The sequence below is a fragment of the Thermobia domestica genome, chromosome 10 (genome assembly GCF_964235325.1).
Source record: "Thermobia domestica chromosome 10, izTheDome1.hap1.1, whole genome shotgun sequence".
Classification (NCBI taxonomy): domain Eukaryota; kingdom Metazoa; phylum Arthropoda; class Insecta; order Zygentoma; family Lepismatidae; genus Thermobia; species Thermobia domestica.
Genome location: NC_137463.1, coordinates 1889759 through 1914401, shown reverse-complemented (window position 1 = coordinate 1914401; position 24643 = coordinate 1889759). Strand labels below are relative to the sequence as shown.

The following is a 24643-nucleotide window of genomic DNA, read 5'->3' as shown; positions in this document are numbered from 1 at the left end:
GTAGATGCTAACTGAGGGGAGAAAGAGAAAAATAGATTAGTTAAAAGACGTTCAAATATGAAACTAAACATGGCAAAGCAAGTGAATGTTTTCATGAGGTTCTCTGTATGTGCATAACTTTCATGTTTTCTGAATCATTGTTTTTTAAATTTGTGTGTCGAAGCCAATTATTCCTGATCTATGAACGTTTGAAAGTAACCATATGTAATCTGCATTTTTCTTTTTCAAAGTTCGGTCCGGTACCAATATCTTCACAATTAAAAGTCTTGATTTATGTTATAGATGAGCTACACTCTTTCGTTACGCATGATTAAAATAAGAAACAAATGATCAGGTCATTTTTTACTCACGGGCAGAATGAAATGTGTCTGCTGGCCGCTGTTTGGCCATCATTGTTTTAGTGCTTAATTAAAACAACTTTATTTATTTATTTATTTATTTTTTTTTAACTATAACAGGACGAACAACAACGGTAAAGAATGCGATGATTGTGTTTCTAAGTTTTATTCTGAAAGTCACCAACGTGGTTGCCTGTGGCTTTCCTTACTGGTTGAAAGACCCTATTCATAAGATTCTTGACGAGTACACTGTTAGAAGAAAGTGATTCGAAGCAAATAGGCTAGCCTTGTTGATGGTGGCATAGAAGGTTAAGAAACTTTAATCAAAATGGATAGTTTAGAGAGACGAATTCAATTGTAATGTCAAGCCACACTACTTTGTTCTGTAATAAAACCTTTCGAGTGGTCCCGGCTTCGATTCCCGGTGGGGGCACTCGGTCGAAAAAGTGTAAAATGCTTTTTCAGGCCAGCTATCCTGAATGAAGTTTTTCTGGGTTTTCCTCGTTCACACTAGGCAAATGCCGGGGTGGTACCTAATATATAGGTCCCAGGCTGCTCCCTTCCTTCTCTTTCCTCGGATAGTATGCTCGCCGACGAACATCATTCCTCAGAACGTGACGGGTTAACAAACCATAGATGCCGAAAGCCCAGAAATCTAATAAAACCTTATAAGGGGAAAATACCACTAAACAATGAAGATGTTATTTTGAATGTCACTTACGGATTACAAGTCTTAGGAGAGCCATTTGGACTAGGAGTTTAATGTGAATATAAGAGTTAAGATGATATAAGAAGGGAGGTGATTTGGAAAGCAAAACCCAGATGGCATTCTAAAGTAGGCAAAATATAAGAAAATATGACTTAAAGCCATTGAATATAGGCACTCAATCTTGTTTTATTTTCATTGTTTTGCTTCACTAATTCTCTTCTCCCTTAAAAAGTGGGCTTTAGAGCCTCTCTCTTACTTTCTTTTAATTGAATTATTTCCCTGTGTATTTGTGTAGTTATTAACTTAGTCTCTGTAACTTGATCCAGAAGCAGCATCGACTCATTTCTCCAGGGAGGAAACTCTTCTTACCGGCGCCGCCATATTCGATGTTTTAGCCTTCATAATGATGATTCTGTTCCTGTACTTCATCCTACAAATAAACCTGCTCCACTAAAAGTTTTCAATACTACGTTCGACAAAGTGAGTGAGCCTCAAAGCACTCAGGTAAGTTGTTTTTATTTATAATTGTGATTCGTATAAAAGGATGGTTTTTAGAACCCCGCTTTGTTTAATAGAAGACTAGAAGATGGGATAACGTACTAAATGTGAAGTACTTATTGAAAGAGATTTGTTTCTTCCTCCGTACTCGTCGCTTCCTATTTTTCATAGACTCCGCAGCATAACCTGGGTAATGTTAATTCATTTGAGAATTGCAGGGCTCATAGCGAGTAATTTTTTTTTTTTTTTTTTTTTTAAACTAAAAGTTACTTTTTTGGGAAGTAAAGTGAGAAAGTATTATATATTGATGGCAAGTCTTTTATGATGCATCTTCCTGTTTTCTTCGAACCCAAGCCTAATTTTTGTATAATACATATTTTAGTCTTGACTTAATAGTTGCTTATACAGGGTGTCTACTGGTCATGAAAGTCATGAAAGTCATGAAAAAGTCATATATTTTGCTTAGTGGTCATGAAAGCCATGAAAAAGTCCTTTATTTACCCAACTGGTCATGAAAATCTGAAATCTCAGAGTATATTTTTATACTTCATTCTTTTATACCTCATACTGCATGTACTGAAACAGTTGTATCAGGTCAATAATTGTGAGAATGTAAATTGTGTATTTTTGGGCCTTTAGACTTATGCAAATAATATTATTCGTTTGAGTTTGCAGATTTTAAATTTGATGATCTATTTTTTTAAAACGAATTTGTTTTGTCTTTGGGCAGTTCTCTGAGTGCTTAATTTCAGACAAATTTCTGCTAGATGGATAATTATATTCAGAATTAAAACTTCAAATACAGTATAGAGTGATTCACTTTTAAGAGCAGGCCCGTATTTAGGTAAGTGCTATTCTGTGCTCGAGCACAAGGCGGCAGAATTTTAGATTCTTTCTTTAAGATTCACAATAAGTGATATTTAAGACTAGCAACCCGCATAGTTCCGATGCACCACTGATGGTACGAGATTATTATTACTAATGGTAAATTTTTATCGCCATGGTCATGAAAATTTGAACAAAAAGGTCATGAAAAGTCATGAAAAAGTCATGAATTTACTTTCTGGTATTCCAGTAGACACCCTGTTATAGAAAGAAGTTTTGATATAAGACGATTGTTTACAATTTTGTCCCTGACATAGAACTTCTGTTTTTCCACAGATATCCATTACAAAAATGCCCTTTTCTACTCATGTTCTACAATGACAAACATAATTTTAAAATATTCAGGTTCTACTATTGGCCATTCCTCCAGTCTTTATTGTACATTACGCTACTGGGAGCAAAATCTGAAAGGAATAGACGGAATGCTCAAAATATACAGCTCCAGTTGCAGGCATTGTGTGTGTAATGGTTTCTGTGAATGTGTATGTTATTGTGGTGTATGAAGCAGGGTTCACACTCGCTCTGGAAAACCTGGAAATGTCGAATTGATTTTGTCCTGGAAATGTCCTTGAAATTTACAGAAATACTGAATGTCAGATTTTTCATAATTGTAATGAAGATTTTAATTGATTGCTATTTTTGTTTACTATTTCCGATTTTGTGCTGAATAATAATTCATTATGATCGTGCATGTGTGGATGGTTGGTGGGCTTTTTCTCCCAACAGGATGGTTGGCTAGGAGAACTTCTATCTTCTTTTATCTACTAGTCTATCAACCTATTATTGGATGCTGTCTTCACTAGCTTTATCCTCCAGAAACTATGCCAGTATTTGTACCAGTATCAATTCTCCATAATCAGTCTATTTTCGCAACCGTACTTACTTTTCAGTAAAATTTACTGAGCAGTTTAAAGATGCACTTGTTTGGTATAAGTTGGACACTTAGAGGCTGGATTCTTTTTACACAAAACTCTTGGGTGGTTCGGAAGATTTTAAAGATTTGTTGTTAATCATAAAGAAGCTTCTGATTTTGTCTCATAGAAAGGGTACTGTCGAACGAGGCTACAGCATAAATAAAGATCTGCTTGTTAAAAATATGAAAGGGTAATCATTGGTTGGTTTGAGATTGGTATATGATAACATTTTCCATAAAGACCTTACTTCAATCAACATCACGAAAGAATTACTGCATCATGCCTTCCAAGTAAGGTAGCAATATATGGCAGAAATGGAGAAAATAAGGACTGTTGAAAAGGAAAGTCAAGTGCAGAGCAAGAGGGAAAGCATAAGTGAAAATGTACAGCAGCTGCAGAGAAAGAAAAGGAAATTGATGGAAACAAGTAAAGCTTTGGAGACTGAAGCAGTGCAGAAGTCTTGCTTTACTTTATTGACAGTCAAATGCTATCCGTAGAGCAGCTTCGCTAAAGAAGGAAGAGATTATGTCTATAAATAAGGAAATCACATAACTCCATACTCAGTTGTAAAACTTGTAATTTAATTCCTTTCTCTCTCTCTTTCGCTCATATATGAGGGGCCCTGACTTCGTTGCGTATCCGCCTTCCATCTTGCTATGTATTTAAGAAACTTCCTCTGATTTTTCTTAAATTGATCGATGTAGCAGTCACTTTTGGTCAGCAGTTACTGCTTTGGTACCTTCGAAAGTTTTAAGACTGGGCTTGTAATTTAAAAATGGCAGTACTTACAGGCTATTGTGATGGATCTCTTCAAAGTAGTCCCTTGCTGAATGAACACACAGATTCCAACGGTGTCTCCACTTCTGGAAGCATTCCTGAAAATTATTTTCCGAGGTAGTGTAAAGCACTCTCTCCGTATTTGCTTGAATGTCCTCAATTCAGTCAAATCTCTTCCCTTTCAATGACAATTTTAATTTAGAAAAGAGGTAGAAATCGGCTGGGCCCAAATCTGGGGAATACGGGGGTTGCGGAAGCTCAGGAATGTTGAATTTGGCCAAAAATTCCCGGATCGAGAACGCACAATGCGCTGGTGCATTTGTCATTGGTGGAGAATCCAATTCTTTCAAGAGGGCGGGCCTTTTCCGCCGCACATTTTCGCGCAGACGCTGAAGGACACTTTTGTAGCATTCCTGGTTGACTGTCTTTCCCCCTAGGGGCAAATTCATGATGCACGATATCCTTAGAATCGAAAAAAAAAAAAAAAAAAAACATTGTCTAAACGTCCGACCGACTTTGACGCGCTTTCTTTGGTCTTGGTGAATCTGGGCTTTTCCACTGAGAAAATTGGCCTTTGTTTCTGGGTCATACCCATAAGCCCATGATTCATCACCTGTTATTACCCTATTCAAGAAATCTGAGTCAATTTCGGCTCTATTAAACGGTTCTTGGGACACTTCAAGTCTGTGTTGTTTAGAAACTTAAATTCAGGTCTTCAGCCATCCCCCTAATTGTAAGTCTACGGTTCGAGCCCACTAAATCGCCAACTTTCGCAATGTTTTCGTTAGTTTTTGATGTTGAAGGCCGGCCGAACCGGGGGTCATCCTCTACTTACTTACGGCCATCTTTGAATCTGTGAAACCAGATTAACACGTTTGACCGGCTCAGACATTTGTCTCCAAAAGATGTTTTTAAGAGTCTTCATCCCGGCAAAATTAAAATACCGCTAATTTTACAGTAATTATGTGATATCTTCAAATAGATAATAAAAGATAATTGAAATATGGAACAAGAGCGCCCTAGACAATATTATTTTACATGAGAAACCGTTATCACGACTCACTTATCTACTTTCGATTTCGAGCCATTTTGAAAATCGGCATTTATTTTCGCGTTTCTAAACAGCTGAAAACGGAAAGCCACTAGGTGACTTGTGATAACGGTACTTCACGCAAAATAATATTGTCTAGGGCGCTCATGTTCTATATTTCAATTATCTTTTATCTATTTGAAGGTATCACATAATTACTATAAAATTAGCGGTATTTTAATTTCGCCGGGATGAAGACTTAAGAGTTCGTAAGTCTTTTAAGCAAATTTCCCAGTTTAAAACAAAATTTCACACAAACGCGTTGTTCCCATTTTTCATTCATTTTGCGCATTTAAAAATCCGCCAAGACATACACATGCGCCCGCACTCATCTGGTTGCTACGGTGTACTGAATAAAGATATCTCGGTGCATGTTTCAACATTTCTCAAGGACACACCAAGCCATCGCTTCCATGCTAATGGACGATTATATCTACTCCTCCTGAGCAGTGTTGCCAACTTCCTGAAACTTTCCAATCATACCACGTATCCACTTTTCGCAAACGTAAGCATTTTATCTATTGAAGCTGTAGATATGTTTGTGATGTCACTTATATACTTGTTTGTCTGTTAACCGTAACCAAATCCTGGATACCATTGGAGGAGCCACAGCTTTGCGTGCCACAATGGAAATCAAGTGACTTTTTTTTTTTTTTTTACTCTTGATAGGAGAGAGTATTATTAGCCGATACGTTCGCTTTGTCAGAGCGGTTCTCCTTTGACGTTACTCCTTTTGTCGAGAGGTATTTTATCATCACTTGTATTTCATTTTTCCAAACTTGGCCTCGTTGTTTTCCTGATAGCGGTCTGAAATTTGGCACACACTCTTTTAGAGTTATACAACAATATAATAAAGTATAAGAATTATTGGTACAACTCTCTTCAGAAACAAAAATTTGAGTAACCCCAGTAAATTCTGATCTTACCAATTTCTACGTGTTTTTAGTTGCTAATGAAATGTGTTATTTTAAGGTGAACTGACAGTATACTTACATAGTTTCTCTAATGTATAGTTTACGATAAAGTCTTGGTATTTATTTACCCCCCACTTATTAGCGATGATGTGTATTTATAGGAAACTTATGTGAAAGAACACGTTGAACCAAGAATTGAAAACAAAGAAGTACCACCCGAAGGAACAAAAGCTGGAAACGACACGTACGTCAAGGAAAACATTAATACTACAATCACCAAGACAACTGACGGAACTGATGAATCCCTTTGCCCGGACCAACAAAATGGATCGGATGGGAAGACAAAAGCATTGGATATGTTAAGAAAGGTGTACGATATGTTATTAAGTGTAAGTTAACTTTATTTACAACAAAATAGAATAAGTGAAGGTCTTTCCACTAGACTTACATTAATGGAAGACGCTTGCACAGCTGTCTTAGAAATAAACTCAAAAAAGTTTTGCATTCAGTTACGGATTTATTTTTAAAAAATCATTTAAACTGAAAGGTCGAACTTTCGCTGACCTCTGTCGGCATTGTTAAGATATAGGTAAGAAGACGGGGATTCAATCAGATGAATGAAAATTAATTGCACAGGTGATAACTATAGATACTAACATAATATTTATAAATACAAACATCTTGAGGATTTCATTGGCTTTTCACAGCATTAGCACGTTGGGTACACCAAATAATGCTGCACTTTTTAATTGGAATATGCCACTTTCTGTAGTTATAGTTCATGTCAAAATGTAACATTTGAACCGAAGATCCACTTCAAAATCCATGTAGAACACTAAAATGGCGGCCATTCAAGATGGTTGCCATGAGCCACGATGTTGCCTTTTTTAAGTAGCTATTGCTTCAACACTACTCATCCGAATTTAATTATTAGTGCTGCATTCTCTTAACAATAACACAGTCTTTCAACTGCATAGTATCGCATGTCCGTATGACATATGAGGAAATGGGAAATTTTGGGAAAATCGGGAAATTTCTCAGGAAAAGATACCTTTTATGAAGTTTGGAGACACCTAGAGCAACCCCAGGCAAGAGTACGCTATCACATTGTACCTTGAAAAATACATTTATTTATTGGTATTGATTTTGCCAAATATAATTTTGATAACTTAAATATAATAACGTGGGGAAAAAAATTTCCCAATCCTGTTTGAAATTAGAAAATATATATATATATATCAATAGGAAACATTACGAACTAAAATTCCTTGAACAAGTACAATCCATCCAAATTTTATGACGTGTACGCTATTCTCTTTAGAATGATGTAATTTTTTAAATGCATTATTGTTTATATTCCGATAAAGTACGGCAAAGGGGAAATTTTGGAAAAAGCGCGAAATTTGTCCGTAAAATTCCTATTTTTTAAAGACTTTCGGATCCTCTTAAAGCGGCTCCAGGTGTAATTACGGAACTCTTAACATACCACAAAAATTGTTAATGCTTCGTGCAAACACCATTCCAATATCTTATTTAATGACGACGTGAAAAAACATCGCAAGCTCTTTCAAAGCCTTTTAAATTCTGACTTTTTAAAGATAAATTATAGACTTCCAGTTAAGCAGTTAATCATCCCTATTTATGCTAGGATCTTGGTTTGTATCTCATTATCTTCAGAATAGAGCAGTCTTTTCTAGTATTATATTCAAAATATCATTTGACAGTTTGTGCACGGATGAATAATGAAATTCGTCATAATTCTGTTGCATTTTTGTAACTCAGATGCAGCACAATTTAAGAAAAAATGTCAAAAGTTTCAAAGAAGAAAAAAAAAAAAAAAAAAAAAGTAGAATATATATTTAAATGAAATTTTGGGTCTCTGTTTGTTCTGTCGGTTGGTTCTCTAACCCAGCTTAAAATCAGTGTAGGTTATCAATGTAAGAGGGAGATTGGGGATAGTACTATAGCTTGTTTTAAGATAATTAACGTAGATTTAAAAAATCATTTTGAAGAACAATGTTGTTCATGTTGGTTTAGTGGTAGAGCGCTTACATCTGGTACGTGGGGCCCTGTTTCGATCCCCGGCCAAGTAAATTTGTGCTGGGCAACACTGGTTCCGTGAGTGTTCTTAGGGTACTCTCATTTCTTACCATATTCTAATTTCATCAATCACTTGCCTTAATCATCATGTCCCTTAGACTAAAGGGAATAATCGGGAGACATTAAACTGAGATTTCGTTTTTTTTTTTTTCAATTTTTTTAACAATAACTATTAGTTAATAATAGTTTTTTAATGTTAGGGCTATCCTGTAGCAGATTGCGAAACGTGGATTGAAGAGATCCGTCAGACTGTATCAAGTGTAGAAGAAATGGGTGACTATTGGAAGTGTTTAGCAGCGTTAGAAGAAGCTAAACAAAATTTCGAAGCAGCGTTACAACACTATAAGAAGGCCTTCGAACATGGGTCTGAGGTATGTATTACTTCTAAATCGTAGGAAAAGTAACTGAAATCATGTGAAATATTTCAAACAATTATGATATTTCTTTCTTTACTTTTAATAATCATTTTGTGTAATTGATTTAAATTGCGATATTCTTTTGTATTAGCAACATTAGAAGTTTATAAGAATACTTACCCCTAAAGTACTCAAAAATTGTCCAATTGTGTAGGTTTCGGCAAAAAGAAATTGTCTTACTCAGCAGAATTAGTGTACAGACTAAAATTAACATAAAAAGGTAGGCTCACGTTCACATTGGTGTTAATGAAATAATAGGTGCAGTTTGCTTGGTGTGATTCTATCTTGGTACACTTATGTCTTGTGTTGCCCTCTCCTCTGGTCTATTGACCAGCGCGCTCCCCTTCAAGGTTCGAGACCATTGAAATTTGAACGCATTACGATGGTTCTGATTCCACCTTAGAGTATATCTTCGTCTCTTATAGCCTTGCCCTAAAAGGGTTGCTAAGCTATTAGCTTCAAATGACTGTTTAGTACATTAGCTTAATTTGCAGTGTAGGACGCTAAATCTAGACACCAGAGTACTAGATTCTGTAGTTTCATTATGTTCTTCAAGGCTCGTTCATGAATGCTGCAAAATTTCAGAATGTCTTTTATTCTACTTTCTATTCTATTCTTTTGAACAAATTAATTATGTATGAATTATGCTCTTGGATACATACTTAATAATAATAAAACACTCAGCTATTGCATTTTGTTTAGGAATCCATATCTTCTATATTTCAGACTGCTCTAGTGCTATGGTCACGAACAATCACTTTAAAAGCTAGAAGATATTTATTAATTCATTATTATTTTTGTTGCTTTGTCCTGTAACAAAATAAAGCTAACAATTCGGAAAATCACTATACGCATAGAATTATGTACATTTACTCATGAAATTGAGGTGACCATAATCAAGTAGTTTGTTCTATTGCAATACTGAACAGTAAGTGTGGCAATATACGCTTTTGTTTAATATGTAAATTGTAATAATCTGACGTAGTGTCATTTGAAAAAAAATAACACTTCAAGTTGGATTGGCAACATTGTTAATCTGGTGGTATTGCAGAGTATGTCCTCTGTTGTTATTTGCATGGTACAAAATTTCATAGTTTTTTAATCTATTGCTTTAAAAGTTACAAGAGCATTTCATAGTAAATGTTCCAGGTGTATACATCTCCCCTTATCCAGTTATTCATTTTCCCGTATGTCTTTGAAGAATAGTTTGCGTAATGAGTGATCTAGTGAAGTTTTGATGCTTTCTTGGTTCTTTAGTATCAATAACGCTTTATCATTGTTAGAATTGTTGAGATATAGCTGTAGAATTGTTTGTTTCAGGCTGAAGTATTCAACCATTGTGTTGACAACTTATTTCGAAAGATGTTAGAGAAAAGTCAACAAGATGCAGCTGGGAAGAAGAGAAAAGAATCGAAGTCGCCTAGTAGAGAAGGCATTGATAAGACCAATGTTTTTAAATCCTCTGTTATCAAGTTCTCTATCCAAGAACTTAAGAAAAGTCCCAAAGAGTAAGTAATAGCATTTTATTTGCACAGTTCGTTGCATGCAGAATAGTTGACTTTACAATCTTATTAAGTAAGTGCAAAAGCTCTATCCATTGTAATAAGTCTCTGGTGAAAGGAGAACTGATTGCATAGATGTCGCTGCAAGAGCTTGAATTGGTATTCAAGTTATAGGGGAACATTAGAGCAACAGCAGGCAGTGCGTGTGGACTAGTGGTTCGTATGTGTGAAGAGTATCGTTCTGTTGAAATGGAAATGAAATACCTCCCCGATAAACACCACCTTTACGAAGACACTTACAGATGGGGATCAGAAAAATAAAAACACCTGAAAGAAATTGCAACTTATCAGATTAATATTGTGTCGGGCCACCTTTCGCCTTCAGAACAGCCTTGATGCGACGTGGGATGGAGGCATAGAGTTCGTGAGTGGTAGCAAGTGGAATTTTACACCATTCCTCGTGCAGGGCATCGGCCAGTTCTGTGAGAGAGGATGGAGGTTTAAATCGTCGCCAGAGTCGTGTTTCCAAGACGGACCACAGATGTTCAATTATGTTGAGATCTGGGGATTGGGCGGGCCAGGGGAGGTGAACTTCATCCCGATGTTCCTCAAACCACGCTGCAACAACGCCAGCTGTGTGAATGAGTGCATTATCATCCTGGAAGATGGCGTCATTGTCCGGGAACAACATCCGGACCATAGGATGCAAGTGGTCTCCTAAAATTGCGACATAATCGTTGGCAGTGATTCGTCCGCTAAGTGTGACCACAGGACCCAATGAAAACCATGATATGGCGGCCCACAGCATCACCGAGCCGCCGCCATGTTTCACAGGTGGGCGGAGACACTGCAGATCATAAGTTTCTTTGGGCGTTCTCCACACATAAACACGGCCCGTGGTTGCGAATAGGGTGAAAGATGACTCATCCGACCATATCACACGTTTCCAATCCTCAACAGTCCAAGTTGCATGGTCGCGGCACCATTTGCGGCGTGCGAAAGCGTTATGGTCCTTGATGAGCGGTTTGACCCGTGCAACACGGCCCCGTAAGTTCATGTTATGTAATTCGCGGCGGACTTTGATTGTCGAAACAGGGTGGGGGAGGTGCTGATTGAGTTCCTCCGTCACTTGCTCCGCAGTGGCACGACGGTTCTGCGTGACAATGCGCTTTAATACACGGCGTGACCAATCACTCATGATTTTCTTCCGACCACTGTTCCGCTTCCCGGATGTGGTTTTCCCGTGTGTTGTGTAGGCCGTCATCACCTTCGACACTGTCCCACGCGACACACCTAACACAGTAGCCACTGCCGTCACACTCACACCACATAACCGCGCACCAACAAGTTGCACTCTTTGAAACTCGGAGAGGTCTCCCATTTTACACTACCTCCGTCTCCTACTGCTGTTCCACTGCGCCTGACGTAGTATGGAGACCGACCTAACACACTACCACCAGCGGTCCGGCGCTGCGGGCGCCACGACACCACTGCCAACCCATACATCTGACGTGTTGCCAACTACAGGTGTTTCCATTTTTCTGATCACCATCTGTATGTGTCAGGTAGTGAGGATTGCGTGCTAAAGTGAAATTTAGAGCTATGTCGGCGGTAGTTCACTACCAGAAGGGCTACCCCTGCCAAATTGGTCTAAATGGAGTAGGCAGAAAAAGAATCTTCTGGGAGAAGGCAGCAATTCTCCACTAGCCAAGTTGACGAAAATCGTGGTGATTGGTACGGCAACTTGGACATTAGTTCCAGGCGTGGTCAGTGATTTTAATGACTAGGATACTGTGGGGTGGAAGGCAACGGGAAACCACCACTCTTATTTTCCCTTGCTGACAGCAGAAAGAGAACATATGTACAATGGTCTTTCACAAGTCAAAATGTAGTTCTGGAGGTAAAAATATACCCTCATTCGGATCTCCGGGAGAGTGATGGCTTGGGAAGGACTATTGGACGAGAGACTAACAACGTGGGGAAGATAGAAAACATGCAAGAGCAAAAGTTTTAGGATATGGACATGGAACGTTGCAGGGAGGGAAGCTAGAAAATGTTAGAGGAAATGAGACAAAATAATCTACATTTGGTAGGAGTTAGATTTAAAGATAATGGGGTGTTGAACAGCGAAAGATATATAATGTTTTACTCAGGTAATGAGAAGGGCGGTCATAATGGTGTAGGAATAATGCTTAGCAAGCGCTTAGTTATGATGTTAAGACTTAAAGGAAAAAAGAAAGATCTAGTAATGATAGAGACATATACCAACAACTTTGCATAAATTGAAGAAGTAGAGGAAAATTATGAGAAAATAGAAGAAAATATAAGGAGGGAGAAGAGGGGTGCGTGCATAATTGTAATGAGGGATTTGAATGCATCTGTGGGAGAAAAACAGGAAGGTAATATTGTAGGCAAATATGGTTTAGGCGAAAGGAATGAAATGGAAGAGGGACTGGTCAATTTCTGCAGACAGAATTCACTAGTAATTGGGAACACATGGTTCAATCAGCTCAAGAGAAGAAGATATACATGGAAATCCCCAATAGACGGTGGAAGATATCAGATAGACTACGTTATGATTCAGGAGAGGTATCGGAATAGCTTGAAGGACGCGAAGATCCTTCCTGGGGCTGACATTTTCTCTGATCATAACCTTGTAACATTAAATGGGAATACCTTTAAATCCCATATACAAACCTAGTCGGCGGCTGAATGACGAAAGCATGGATATTGTTTTAATTAACATTATCTTGATTTTACTCTTTATTATTATTATTATTATTATTATTATTATTATTATTATTATTATTATTATTATTTTATTTATGAAAGTTCGATTGACTGCAGACATTAAGTAAACTGACAACTTCTGAACACATGGTTACATTTACATCACAAACAAACCTTTCAAAGTTTCAAAATGCCGTTTCGTATAATTATTGCAAAACATTAAATATTGAAAGATAAAGTATAATAAGTACTAGTAACGAATTTATAAGTAATGGAATAGAGAACTGATATCTCATGGCACAGCTACCAAAAGAAGTTACGTTCCGATATTTTCGTATCGTAATTTTGAGAACATAAGTAATTTAGCACAAATACCAATAATACCACTAACTCAAACATGTGTTTAGCATTATATTCATAATTTTACACTTTGACTAAAATAATAATCCGCAATTTCTTGATACTTAAGTTTTCTTGCCACCTATTCGTATCAAGTTGACAGTCAGTAATGACAGACCTACCTTGCGCAACAGCTCAGAAAAACTTTATTTAGGTAAACTGCTACTAGAGGCAATAGTAGTACTTGCAAGGGTTAAATGGCCTCATTCCATAGCTTAGATCTGGTATATAAGAAATGATTAAAACTAAGTTTACAAAATATCCATTTATGTGCCGATTACGTTACAACCTCATGCTGGCCGAAGTAGATATTCAGCTGAAAAATGTAGACAGAAGAAAAGTGGGCAACAAGCTGTTGAATACCGAAAAGTTGAAAAATGATGAAGTAAGAAATCTTTTCATTGAGAACTTCGAAGAAAAAATACTCAAACGAGAAAAGGATAGGACAAGGTGTAATAGACGGTGCAAGCATATTAAAGTTTGCATACAGTAGGTTGCAGAAGAAGTAGTAGGTAACCGCGAACACAAAACGGCTAAGAAACCATGGGTTACAGAAAATGAGGAGAAGAAGGGAGTTCATACGGAAGATGGCAGAAAGATGTACAGGAAGTTAAACAATGAGTTGCGAAGAGAAACACAGAGCAAGAGAAGAGTTTTACAAAAGAAAATGCGAAGACATAGAATTGGGAAATATGAGATGTACTAGGAGGTGAAATCTGTGGAACTGCTGAGGAAATAAGGGGGTATTACGATGTCAGTAGAAAATAAGAATGGGAAGGTAATCAGCGAGAGAAGTGAAGTCTTAGGAAGATGGAAAGAATATGTTGAAGAGTTACATGAAAGTAGGGATAGACCATGTGGCCTAGATATTGAAGTAGAAAATGAAGTAGACGAGGATGATAAAAGGTATAGTAGTTTTCGGGATGATTTTGAAAGAGCTATATCCGAGATTAAGAATGGAAAGGCAACGGGGTAGATAATATACCAATCGAATTCATTAAAAATATAGGAGACTAGGGCAAGGAAGAATTGTTCCGACTCTGCAATGAAATATATCAAACAGGAGAGTGGTCAAAAGACTTCCTGTAGACGATCATGATACCGATCGCTAAGAAATCCAACCCAGATAGATGTGAGGATTATAGAATTATTAGTCTCATATGTAATGCAGCAAAAATTTTGCTTCGAATTCTGAACAGAAGGTTATATGGAAGAACAAATGAAAAAAATGGAGGAGGAACAGTTTGGGTTCAGAAGAGATAAGGGTACAAGAGATACAATTGAATTAAGAGTAATCGCTGAAAGGTTTATAGAAAAAGGGAAAGAGTTGTATGTGGTATTTATTGATCTATTGACCGTGTAAATTGGGAATTGTTGTTGGAAGTTCTAAAGAATGGAAATGAATTGCGTTAGAATGGAAAGATCGAGGAGGACTCATAAGAAACTTTTACATGAACCAACAAGTGTTAGAATAGCGGAGGAAATGACAGGAGAATGCAATTGGAAGGGGAGTTCGACAGGAATGCTGTCTCTCGCTTACATTATTTAACAAAAGCCATGGTGATTGAATCAAAGGGGTCGGTGTCAATATAGAAGTAGGTGGTGAGAAAATAGAACGCGTAACTAGTTTTCGATACCTGGGTAAATATGAAATAAAAGCAAGGATAAGAATGGCGAAAGAAACCTTTAGAAGGAAGAAAGTCTATTTTGTGGGACCTTGAATAAAGAGTTGAGAAAGACCCAAAATGCTTCGTGTGGAGTATTTACTGTATGGGTCAGAAATAATGGACATTACGCAAAAATGATGAAAAACGACTGGAAGTTTTCGAAATGTGGGTGTGCAGAAGAATGGAGCGAATTAGCTGAGTCGAGCGAAATCTAATGAGATGGTGGGGGAGAAAAGAACAATTTTAGTTATTATTAAGAAGAGGAAGAGAAACTGGTTGGGACATTGGATAAGGATAATATCATGAGGAATGTTTTAGAGGGTGTGGTCGCAGGAAAGAGAGAGAAAGGGGGCGAAGGAGACCACAATAAATAGACGATATCAAAATTAAAAAATCATACGTCAGGACGAAGAGGTTAGCGGAAAACATGGAAGCTTCTCAGTTGCAACAAGTGACGTGCCACTGATGACAATACTTATGATGATAATGATGATGAGACACTGTTTATTGTTCGTGTTCGACAAAGCCTGCTGCATCATCAGGTAAGTGTATGGCGAAGATGCAGCTGACGATAGCACATGTCGATGGTTCCGAAAATTCAGAGGTAGAGATAGAAGCTGACAAGATCGTCCACGATCTGGATGTTTATCAGTATTTTCTACAGAGGATCTTGACTAAACAGTCGAAATCCAGCTGTGGAGGAATTATGGGAAACCTTCCAAATACACAGGACAACAGTCGAAAGAGAAGGCTGTAGTTTACCAAAAAGTTAGATGTTGGATTACACATTAGCATTACCATTACACATTATGTGCAAATCAACGAGGGGGTGAGTCAGTACGTCTCCTTTCTGTTCCGGTACGAAAATGGCCATTTCGTGAACGCATTGTCGCGGGAAATTAAAAGTAGGTTATGTACTTGAACTTTAGAGCGTCGAAAGATTGTGTGTCGTGTTTCTGAACTGCTTTATCGACGTTAAGCTAGAACTTTATCTCAAGAAAATATTGCTTAGTGTGTGATGGAATGTGAAAGGAATAAGTCATCGGGAGATGGAATCTAAATAAACCATTAATGCGACCTTCTGGCAACAACTGGACAGACTGCACTGCACGGAGCATTGCGATCGAAGCAGTCATCAATGAGTCATCCAATATGAAAACATTAGACTGTATGTCGCTGCCATGACATGTCAGTATTAAACCCACCCTATTCCCCTGACTTGACTCTATACAGAGGTTGTTCAGTCTACATTTGGCCAATTTCGACTTACCTAAAAATTTAGAAGAATCCATGGCGCCAGGTACCTAAAAATTTAGAAGAACCTATGGCGCCAGGTCCGTAAGTGCTCGATGTGTATCCCTTGGTTCCTAACAATAGCCCGACAACGTAATTTCCACTGTAATAGGCTTCTCTGAAAAACTGGGAGGGAAATCTTGTCCCATTCCCTTTGTACAGCTTTCCAAAGTCCTTCCACAGTTTTCACACGCAGTTTTCCCAAAGCCCGCCTCAGCAATCCAAATCCACAATAGTCCATAGGACTTGCATCTGGAGATTTAACAGGTACCTCATTGAAAGGTATCACCTGTATACCACTTGCCTCCTCCACCTCCCTGTAGAATGCGAGGGACGATCGTGAGGTATGTGATGAGGCCTTGTCCATGTGAATGCGCACCAGATTGGCGTCATTTCTATACATTGTTGGAATCTCATGCTCGTAGATCGGCCGCATGATCTGCTCCTGAAAATACTGCGAATTTATTTTGCAGTTCTTCGCCACCCTACGGATCTTCAGTTTACCTCGGTAACAGTAGCCAGTAACGACCATGAACCCTTTTGGGAAGGATTCTTTACAGACACGGACCCACCTTCTGAAGTTCTTGGCGCCTTTCGCTCGGTACATGATGGCTCTCGGTTTGCCACAGTCGGAAAGGTAAATCCATGCTTCATCGAGCGTTACGACGTACATCCACCTTTGTTTTGCCAGATGCCGTTCGTACAGCTTCCGGGCGTTACACTTTCGTTCCTTTTGGTGGGCATCCGTGAGAAGATGGCATCGAGCTTCCATGACTTTTTCCAGCTTGAGTTGATGGTGTAACGTCCGGCTCACATTCTCCAAAGACACGTCAAGACGATTAGCCATACACCTTTGTGTTGGTGGATTTTCTTACATTGCCATTTTGCAAAGTTTCCTCTGCATGGTGGAGGTGGTCTTGGTGCATTCTCGCTTCCTAGGCAACTTCGTTTGTGATCCAAATGTTGGAGCTTCGTTGCACTTGTGCTTTTTAATAACATTTTTTATTCCACTTAAACTGATGTTGCAATCATTCTTCTTGCACTGTTTTCTAATGGCAGAAACACAAAGTGGGTGTCATAAAGAGCCGCAACATAGCCTTCCCAAAACCGGCTTAGTTTGGGCGGCATTTTGGTCATAGCGGAAACCCACACACTTGGAAACAAATTTAACACAACACTCACAACAATGGTCCTGTTTTGTGCGCTATTGTCGTCTGCGCGGAAAAACAACCCCGTTCCCAGGCAGCCACTGCACAACACTGCAGGACGCCACGAGCCAGGTCGGGTGAGTCCATCTGCCCGGGAGGGGGAAGGAACGAAATCGGCCAAACGTAGACTGAACAACCTCTGTACACTATCGTCTGTTTTGCGCATTGCCAAATTCCTTCGCTTTGAAAATCTTTAATGATATGAAGGTTCGAAAATTCCTTCTACTCCAAACGTGTGAATTCATCCTCTACCAGAAAGATTGCAAGATGTTATATCAATAATGATAGTAATTATACACAACCCTAGGTGAGCTGCATTTTGCATTGTTTGCACTTCTATCTGCGCAACAGAAATGGGTAGAACTTTAGCACTTATGTAGTCTTATCCGATTCTGATACTAAACTGGAATATTAACTGAAAATAGGATTAGGATACAATGTATGTACGTCAAGAAGGCAGATCCTTGACAAGTAATTGTTACTGAATAATCATTCTAAAATAATATGGTTTCCGAATAATTCTCTCAGCATATGTATGGTTTCTTTAGATATGACACATGACACCATTGCGTCCCATTGGTGATAGTGTTCGACATGAACGACACCAATTGTTGAACAGTCTTCACCAATAATTGGACATTGCACACATAGATGGTGGCGTGTTCAAAAGATTGGAGTTCTTTGCTCTACATCGTGGCTGTCGAGTACACAATAAATGGTATTCGCTTTACTTATAGACTCTAGGCACGTAATATTGGAAAAGAAAAACAATACTAGTTTAAAACGTTATTTCTAGAAACCTTAAATCTGAAAACTTTAAGAACATCTGTAATTCTAGTTCCAATGTCATATTAATTTAGTAATATATAGGGTGTTTCAAAACAACACAAACGGTTGGGAGGTGATTCCTGACACCACGAAAAGACAAAAAGTATAGACCAACCTGGGTGCACAAATGCTTCTTTCCGGAGTTACAGGCTGCCGAAAACATGAAAAAATGAACTTTAAAACTATTTGATTTACCATAGTCGGGTCAAGACTTCACTTAGGAACTAATATGTGCGCTATCCAAAAATACATGTTTCTGAATCCTAAGGTACTCACGCAACAATTTTTATACAGGGAGTTGGGCAACAGGCATATAATTTGGAGTACTCACCAACTACCTCTATAAAAATTGTTGCGGAAGTACCGCAGCATACTGAAACTTGGATATTTGGATAGGGGACATACTAGTTTCTAAGTGAATTCTTAACCCAACTACGGTAGATCCCATAGTTTTTGAGCTATGGACCTCTTCGTGTTTTCGGCAGCCTATAACTCAGAAAGGAAGCATCTGTATACCCAGTTGGCCTATACTTTTATCTTACCGTGGTGTCAGGAATCACTTCCCAAACGTTGTCGGTGTTGTTTTGAAACATCTTTTATATATATATATATATATATATATATATATATATATATATATGCGTATAGCTTTTATTAGTATTGTTTTTGAGCATTGATGTAATGTGTATGATTGCAGCGTTGACTTGGATGGAGAGGATATAAACCGGCTTCACTGCATAGTCACCCCTGTACGACGAAGTACTCGGCGGACGACGTCCTACTTCAAACGCACTCCAAATACTAAGTGCGTGGCCTCTCTTAAACAGCTTCCTGCTGAGTCTCGGAAGTCTCTGGTGGTCGTTCCAAATCCAGCTTTAGACTTCGTCAGTTCAACGCCTAAGTAAAGGAAAAGACGTGTCTATCTATTAACATGAAAATATTAAATATTTGTCCCTTATTCGTTTACAGTGTATATAAATGTGAATTTGGAATTTTTTATAAACTTATGTTTAAATGTATAATCCAAATTTTTCTTCTAATATGTGAAAGAATATTTTTGCATTTGCGAAGTGTAAAAAGTATTATAGTAGTATGATGCTAGGATTAGTACTGTCTAGTGATAAGATACTGGTTTATTTGTGTTGGTAAAATTTTGAACTCATTGTAGTAATATCCAAATAAATTTTAAGCTCGTAGCCAGAAATAACGTGAAGAAACGCTTAAACATTGTTGGAAAATTCTTTCAGTAGATTTTTATTGAAGATGACAAAACTGTAAATTTTGATCTTGAAGAATTTTTATTTGATATTTAGATTGACTCATTTCTTGAGGATTTCTTGAGGATCTTTTAGAGTCTTATGAAATAATAAACACTTCTGACCAGAGTATATACACTTGTTTATTAAAAAACTAAATTACAGTGTTTACTGTAATTTAGTTTTTAATAAACAAGTGTATATACTCTGGTCAGAAGTGTTTATTATTTCGTTAGTGAGTTCCAGAGTCGTGATGGATAGAGTTGCATAGTCTTATGATTAACGTTTTAATAATTTTAATCTTTTGAACTGCTATTGTTTTAATTTATTTCTTGCACTGTCTTGATTTTTCTTTTATTTATTATTCAGAATCTATTAATTAATATGTACAGTACGAAAAACTGCTTTTGCAATAAATATTTTAAATGAACATGAAATGTCTTTAATGTTGGTTGCAATATTTGAGATCTGAAATCTACTTGTTTTTAATTTTCTTTGAGGAATGAAATGGTTGCTACAGTATGTTCAGAAAGTTTTTGAACTCTGTGGCTTTTCTACGAGTTCCTATGCCCTGTCGAGTTGGAAAAACTACGCCCAAGTTATTGCTTCCTTGTATTGTACGTTAAACGAAAACTAAACAAATGAGTGCTCATCGTATTGCGTCTTCGTCGTTATTTATATCGAGATAGTTTTCATGGACGCTACCGCCTTTTGGTAAATCTTAATGCAAATACTATTTTGGAAGTGATATCTTCACCTGCAGTCACAAATGTTGGTTACTCTTCTGCTCAATGAATAAGTATTTTATTATATCGTTATTGGCAACCCATTCACATTCTTTTATTGTTACTATCACACTGCTATACTACATTTATTCTACTAAATATTGTATACAGGGTTCCTACTGACCTAGAGAAATCTATTTTCCTCACTTTTCCTGACCTTAGGCGGGAAATTCCCTGACTTCTATGACAGGCGTCGGAGGACCTTGAGATATAAATAACTCAATATATATGCAACATTTATATATGTTATATACACATCATTTTCAATGCAATGAAAATTTTAATGAATGACAAATGATAAAAAAAAAGAAAATTTATCTTATATATATTTGTAATATTCTTTTACAGGTTTGTCCGTTTTTGTAAAAAAAAAAAAAAAAAAAAAAAAAAGGAAATAATAATAATCAAAATGAAAATAATAAAAAAAGGTACATTAAAGGGCATGGTTTAAAGTATTAGATGCCATGCTAGAAAAATATGCCTCACCTCAACCTGCTGAGGAATAATAGCCGAAAAAAGAGAGATACACGAACACAAAAGTAAAGAGAGAAAATAAAGGCAGAGGCAAAGTTGCGACTGCCCTATAATAAGTCCAAAAGTAATTGGCAACGGCAGGGGAATGTGGAGGCATTAAAACAAAACAAAACATAAAAAATTTCATTTATTCTATAGAGAGAAATAGTAATCAATTGCTCAAACGTACATTCCAATTACCTTCCATAAACGGTTGGCTAAGCTGAAATTGGTGTATCGTGGCGGACACAAGTCGTTGATCAAGTAATGGCGACCGTTTTGAAACAAATGCAGAGTATGAGAATTAAATCTATCATATCTGTAGTTTCGTGTGAAGAAGAAACAAACTTTGAACCAAAAGTTTAAGAACAACTTAAGTTATTAATATAAACTTTGCCGAAGATTATTCACTTATAACATCATCATAAAAGAAATACGAAAGACGTTTTGAAACGAAAAAAATAACGTACAACTTTGCAAGCAGAGGCAAAGAAACCTAACGTAACCAGACTAAAGACGAACCATTTACCGCGTAGTGATCGTGGTTCAGTGGTCAAGACGCTCGACCTGTAATCTGGAAGTTCTTGGATTGAATCCACGTCGGGCTTTTTTTACTTTGGGATTTTTGATGGTGATTGATCAGCGATGACACAAGTATTATTATATTCAGATATTTGAATACTCGGATGTTTCAATACTTGAACTATCAAATCTTCAGGAATATAATAGTAGTAATAATAATAATTAACTTGTGGAAGATTAAAAATTAGAAACTTATTATCGCTCAGGTCATACCATTACAAGCAGAAACGTGACATTTGGCAAAAAAATATTTCCGTTTTGTTTAATGTTCCCCCCCAGAAGAGAAATTTCTCATCTCGATTCTAAAACAAAACAAAATCGGGATGAGAATTAACATTTTACATTCGAGACGGGACAAGGCTAACTCAATATCGTCTCGCTTTGGAGATGAGAATCGAGACGAGGCGAAAAGTATCGTAAACATTTCTCGTCTTATCTCGATTCTCGAAGTAGTGTATGTCCACTCTTTAAGTAATAATTGCTCTGTAGACTGTATCTTATACGCTATTTAGTTACTTTGTATTTCAGGACCCACTGCATTATGGTCTGTGATTTTGTTACTTTGTATGTCAGGGCTCACTGAACTATGGTCTGTGTATATCTTTTTGTAGCAAAGCTTTTATAATTACATCTGCATATTCTACAAGTCAGTTTACGAGGTACTATCCAGAATTTTCGGGACTAGTGCTGCCATCTGGAAAGTAGTAGTAGTAGTAGTAGAGCTTTGCACTGATAGATGGCAAGACTAGCATATCTGATGAGTGAGAGTGCAGTTTCATGCGGCTGGTTGATGTGTTGAGTTTCCACAGTGCTTCTCATGATACTCTGTGTGTGGTGTGTGGCGATTTTACGATGGATCCGAGAATAGAACAGCGCGTGTGTATCAAATTCTGTGCGAATCTCGGGAAAAGTGCTACGGAGACCTTTGCAATGATTCAACAAGTGTTTGGGGAAAACAGCATGAGCCGTACGCATGTGTTTGAGTGGCATGCTCGGTTCAGGGCCGGCCGTACAGACATCGAAGACGATGCCCACACTGGAAGGCCCGTTAGCCGCACGCCAGACATTGTTGCCAAACTTCAACAACTGGTTCGTGAGGATCGACGTCGAACCATTCACGACCTTACGGGACATGCCAACGAATTTTGACTGTTGGCACAAATTTTGCGGCGACACGATGCATGCCCAATTTAACAGTCAAAATTCGTTGACATGTCCCGTAACCAATTCCTACTTCATCAACAAGGTCGTGAATTGTTCGACGTCGATCCTCATCAACCAACTCTTGAAGTTTGGCAACAGTGTCTGGCATTGTGCGGCTAACGGGCATTCCACTGTGGGTATCGACTTCGACCGGCCCTAAATGAGCATTGTTCCCCAAACACTTGTTGAATCATTGCAAAAGTCTCCGTAGCACTTTTCCCGAGATTCGCACAGAATTTGATACACACGCGCTGTTCTATTCCTGGATCCATCGTAAAATCGCCACACACCACACAGAGAGTATCATGAGAAGCACTGTGGAAACTCAACATATCAACCCAGCTGCATGAAACTGCACTCTCACTCATCAGATATGCTAGTCTTGCCATCTATCGATGCAAAGATCTACTACTACTACTTCCCAGATGGCAGCAACAATCCCGAAAATTCTGGATAGTACCTCGTATTATAAGCCTTACTGTTCAATGATATTCAGTTGTTTTTATTAGTTATTTTCCTTAAAACGTACAGTAGAATACTTTCTACATGAAACTTTAGTAGAACGCTTTCGTCCAAAATTTGGGTAGTTACAGAGGTGTGTCTTGAAGGTACGGAACCTCTTCCCCAAAATCCCTACTTTTAAGTAAGTTTTGCCAAATTTTAGGGCAACTTTAAAAATGTAATACCATTATTACTATTATTATTATTATTTCTGAAGTGTTGTGAACTTAATGGTTCACCCTGTTCCACCCAGCTCCCGCCTAGTGGGCATTGTGATGGACAAACGCCTATGTGTATGTTTTCTCTGGGTTCCGCTTCCTCCCCTTTATTCCAATATTTCCTTCATTGTCATCATCAACGTCTTCTGTAACTTAGCCGGCATAACCATTACTTAAAAACAAATTTTCTTAGCGCTATTGTGAGTTCAGTAGCCCTACTTTCTACATGAAATTTGCCTGGAAACTTTCCGCTTAACTTTTAGCTAGTTGTAGGGACGTATGCAGAGGGTATGTCCTTTTGGTCCTGACACTTCTCCAATCCCGACTATTTTGTAAATTTTGCCTAACGCTAGGGGCGTTTTTACAGATTTTAATACAAACTGTCCTTATACGGAGTTGTCTTCTATATTATTATTATTACTGAATATTTGTGACCTCAATTTTACATCCAATTCCAACCCAAATAAGCATACTGAAGTTAAGAAAAATGAAAAATGTTTGGACCCTCTATACGGATGAATTGCCTTATAAGAGACACTTTGGAAGGAAAAGAGGGGGGGGGGGGGAAGGTGTCAGCTCCTGGACAATATGAAAATCGAACCTTCGGATGGCTTAACAGAATCTAAGTAGGATTTGTCTTCATCACGATACATAGTAACGCCCTTTCTTTGGGTAAGAGACTTTGAATTATGTACGCGTTATATTGATATTTTAACAAAATATGCCTACAAAGATAAAAAAAAGAATTGTTCATATTTACGAATTTTCGTTGAACGGATATATGGAACGTGTTGTAAATGGCGAACGAAAATATTATGATTATTTCTAGTAAGAGTGGAAGAACTTAGAAACAATTCCACAATGAAACAATAACGTTTCAGACACATGACTCATACGAGGCCCTAAGGATTGATCTTTTTTCATTTATGAATTGTTTGCGAAACACGCTAAGATCTCAGAGAGTACGAATCAAGATTGTAGATTGTGACGTTATGTTGTTAGTATTTTTCCCTGTGAAGGAAGTCGTTTCAACTCTAACTTGTAAGAACGAGAGAAATTGACTATTTTTCATGTTGTTATACATCAGAAATATCAACATTGTAAATTATAAAATTTTTCTTAATTTCCTCAGAGAAATCGAACAGCGGACCCCTAAATTACGAAACTAATGCTTAACCCACTACCCTAAGACTGCTCTGTTAAGTAAGAGTCAAGAAACACTCGTGCATGTAGCACACGTTTACGATTCCAATATTTTATTAGCGATGGAACACTGATTTCGGTCATAATAAAATACTATAATCCAGAGAATTCAAA

The 24643-nt window shown here is 37.6% G+C and overlaps 1 protein-coding gene across 1 annotated transcript in view; it reads left to right on the top strand.

Annotated features, from left to right (window-relative positions):
- Positions 1–19961, top strand: part of LOC145662243 (uncharacterized) — a 45212-nt gene extending 25251 nt beyond the window's left edge. The window contains exons 7-11 of the mRNA XM_081727611.1: positions 1374–1551; positions 6287–6514; positions 8426–8596; positions 9962–10149; positions 18966–19961. Coding sequence (XP_081583737.1) covers positions 1374–1551; positions 6287–6514; positions 8426–8596; positions 9962–10149; positions 18966–19173 — 973 coding nt within the window. The 3' untranslated portion in view covers positions 19174–19961. The remainder of the gene's footprint in view (positions 1–1373; positions 1552–6286; positions 6515–8425; positions 8597–9961; positions 10150–18965) is intronic.
- The last annotated feature ends 4682 nt before the right edge of the window (positions 19962–24643 follow it).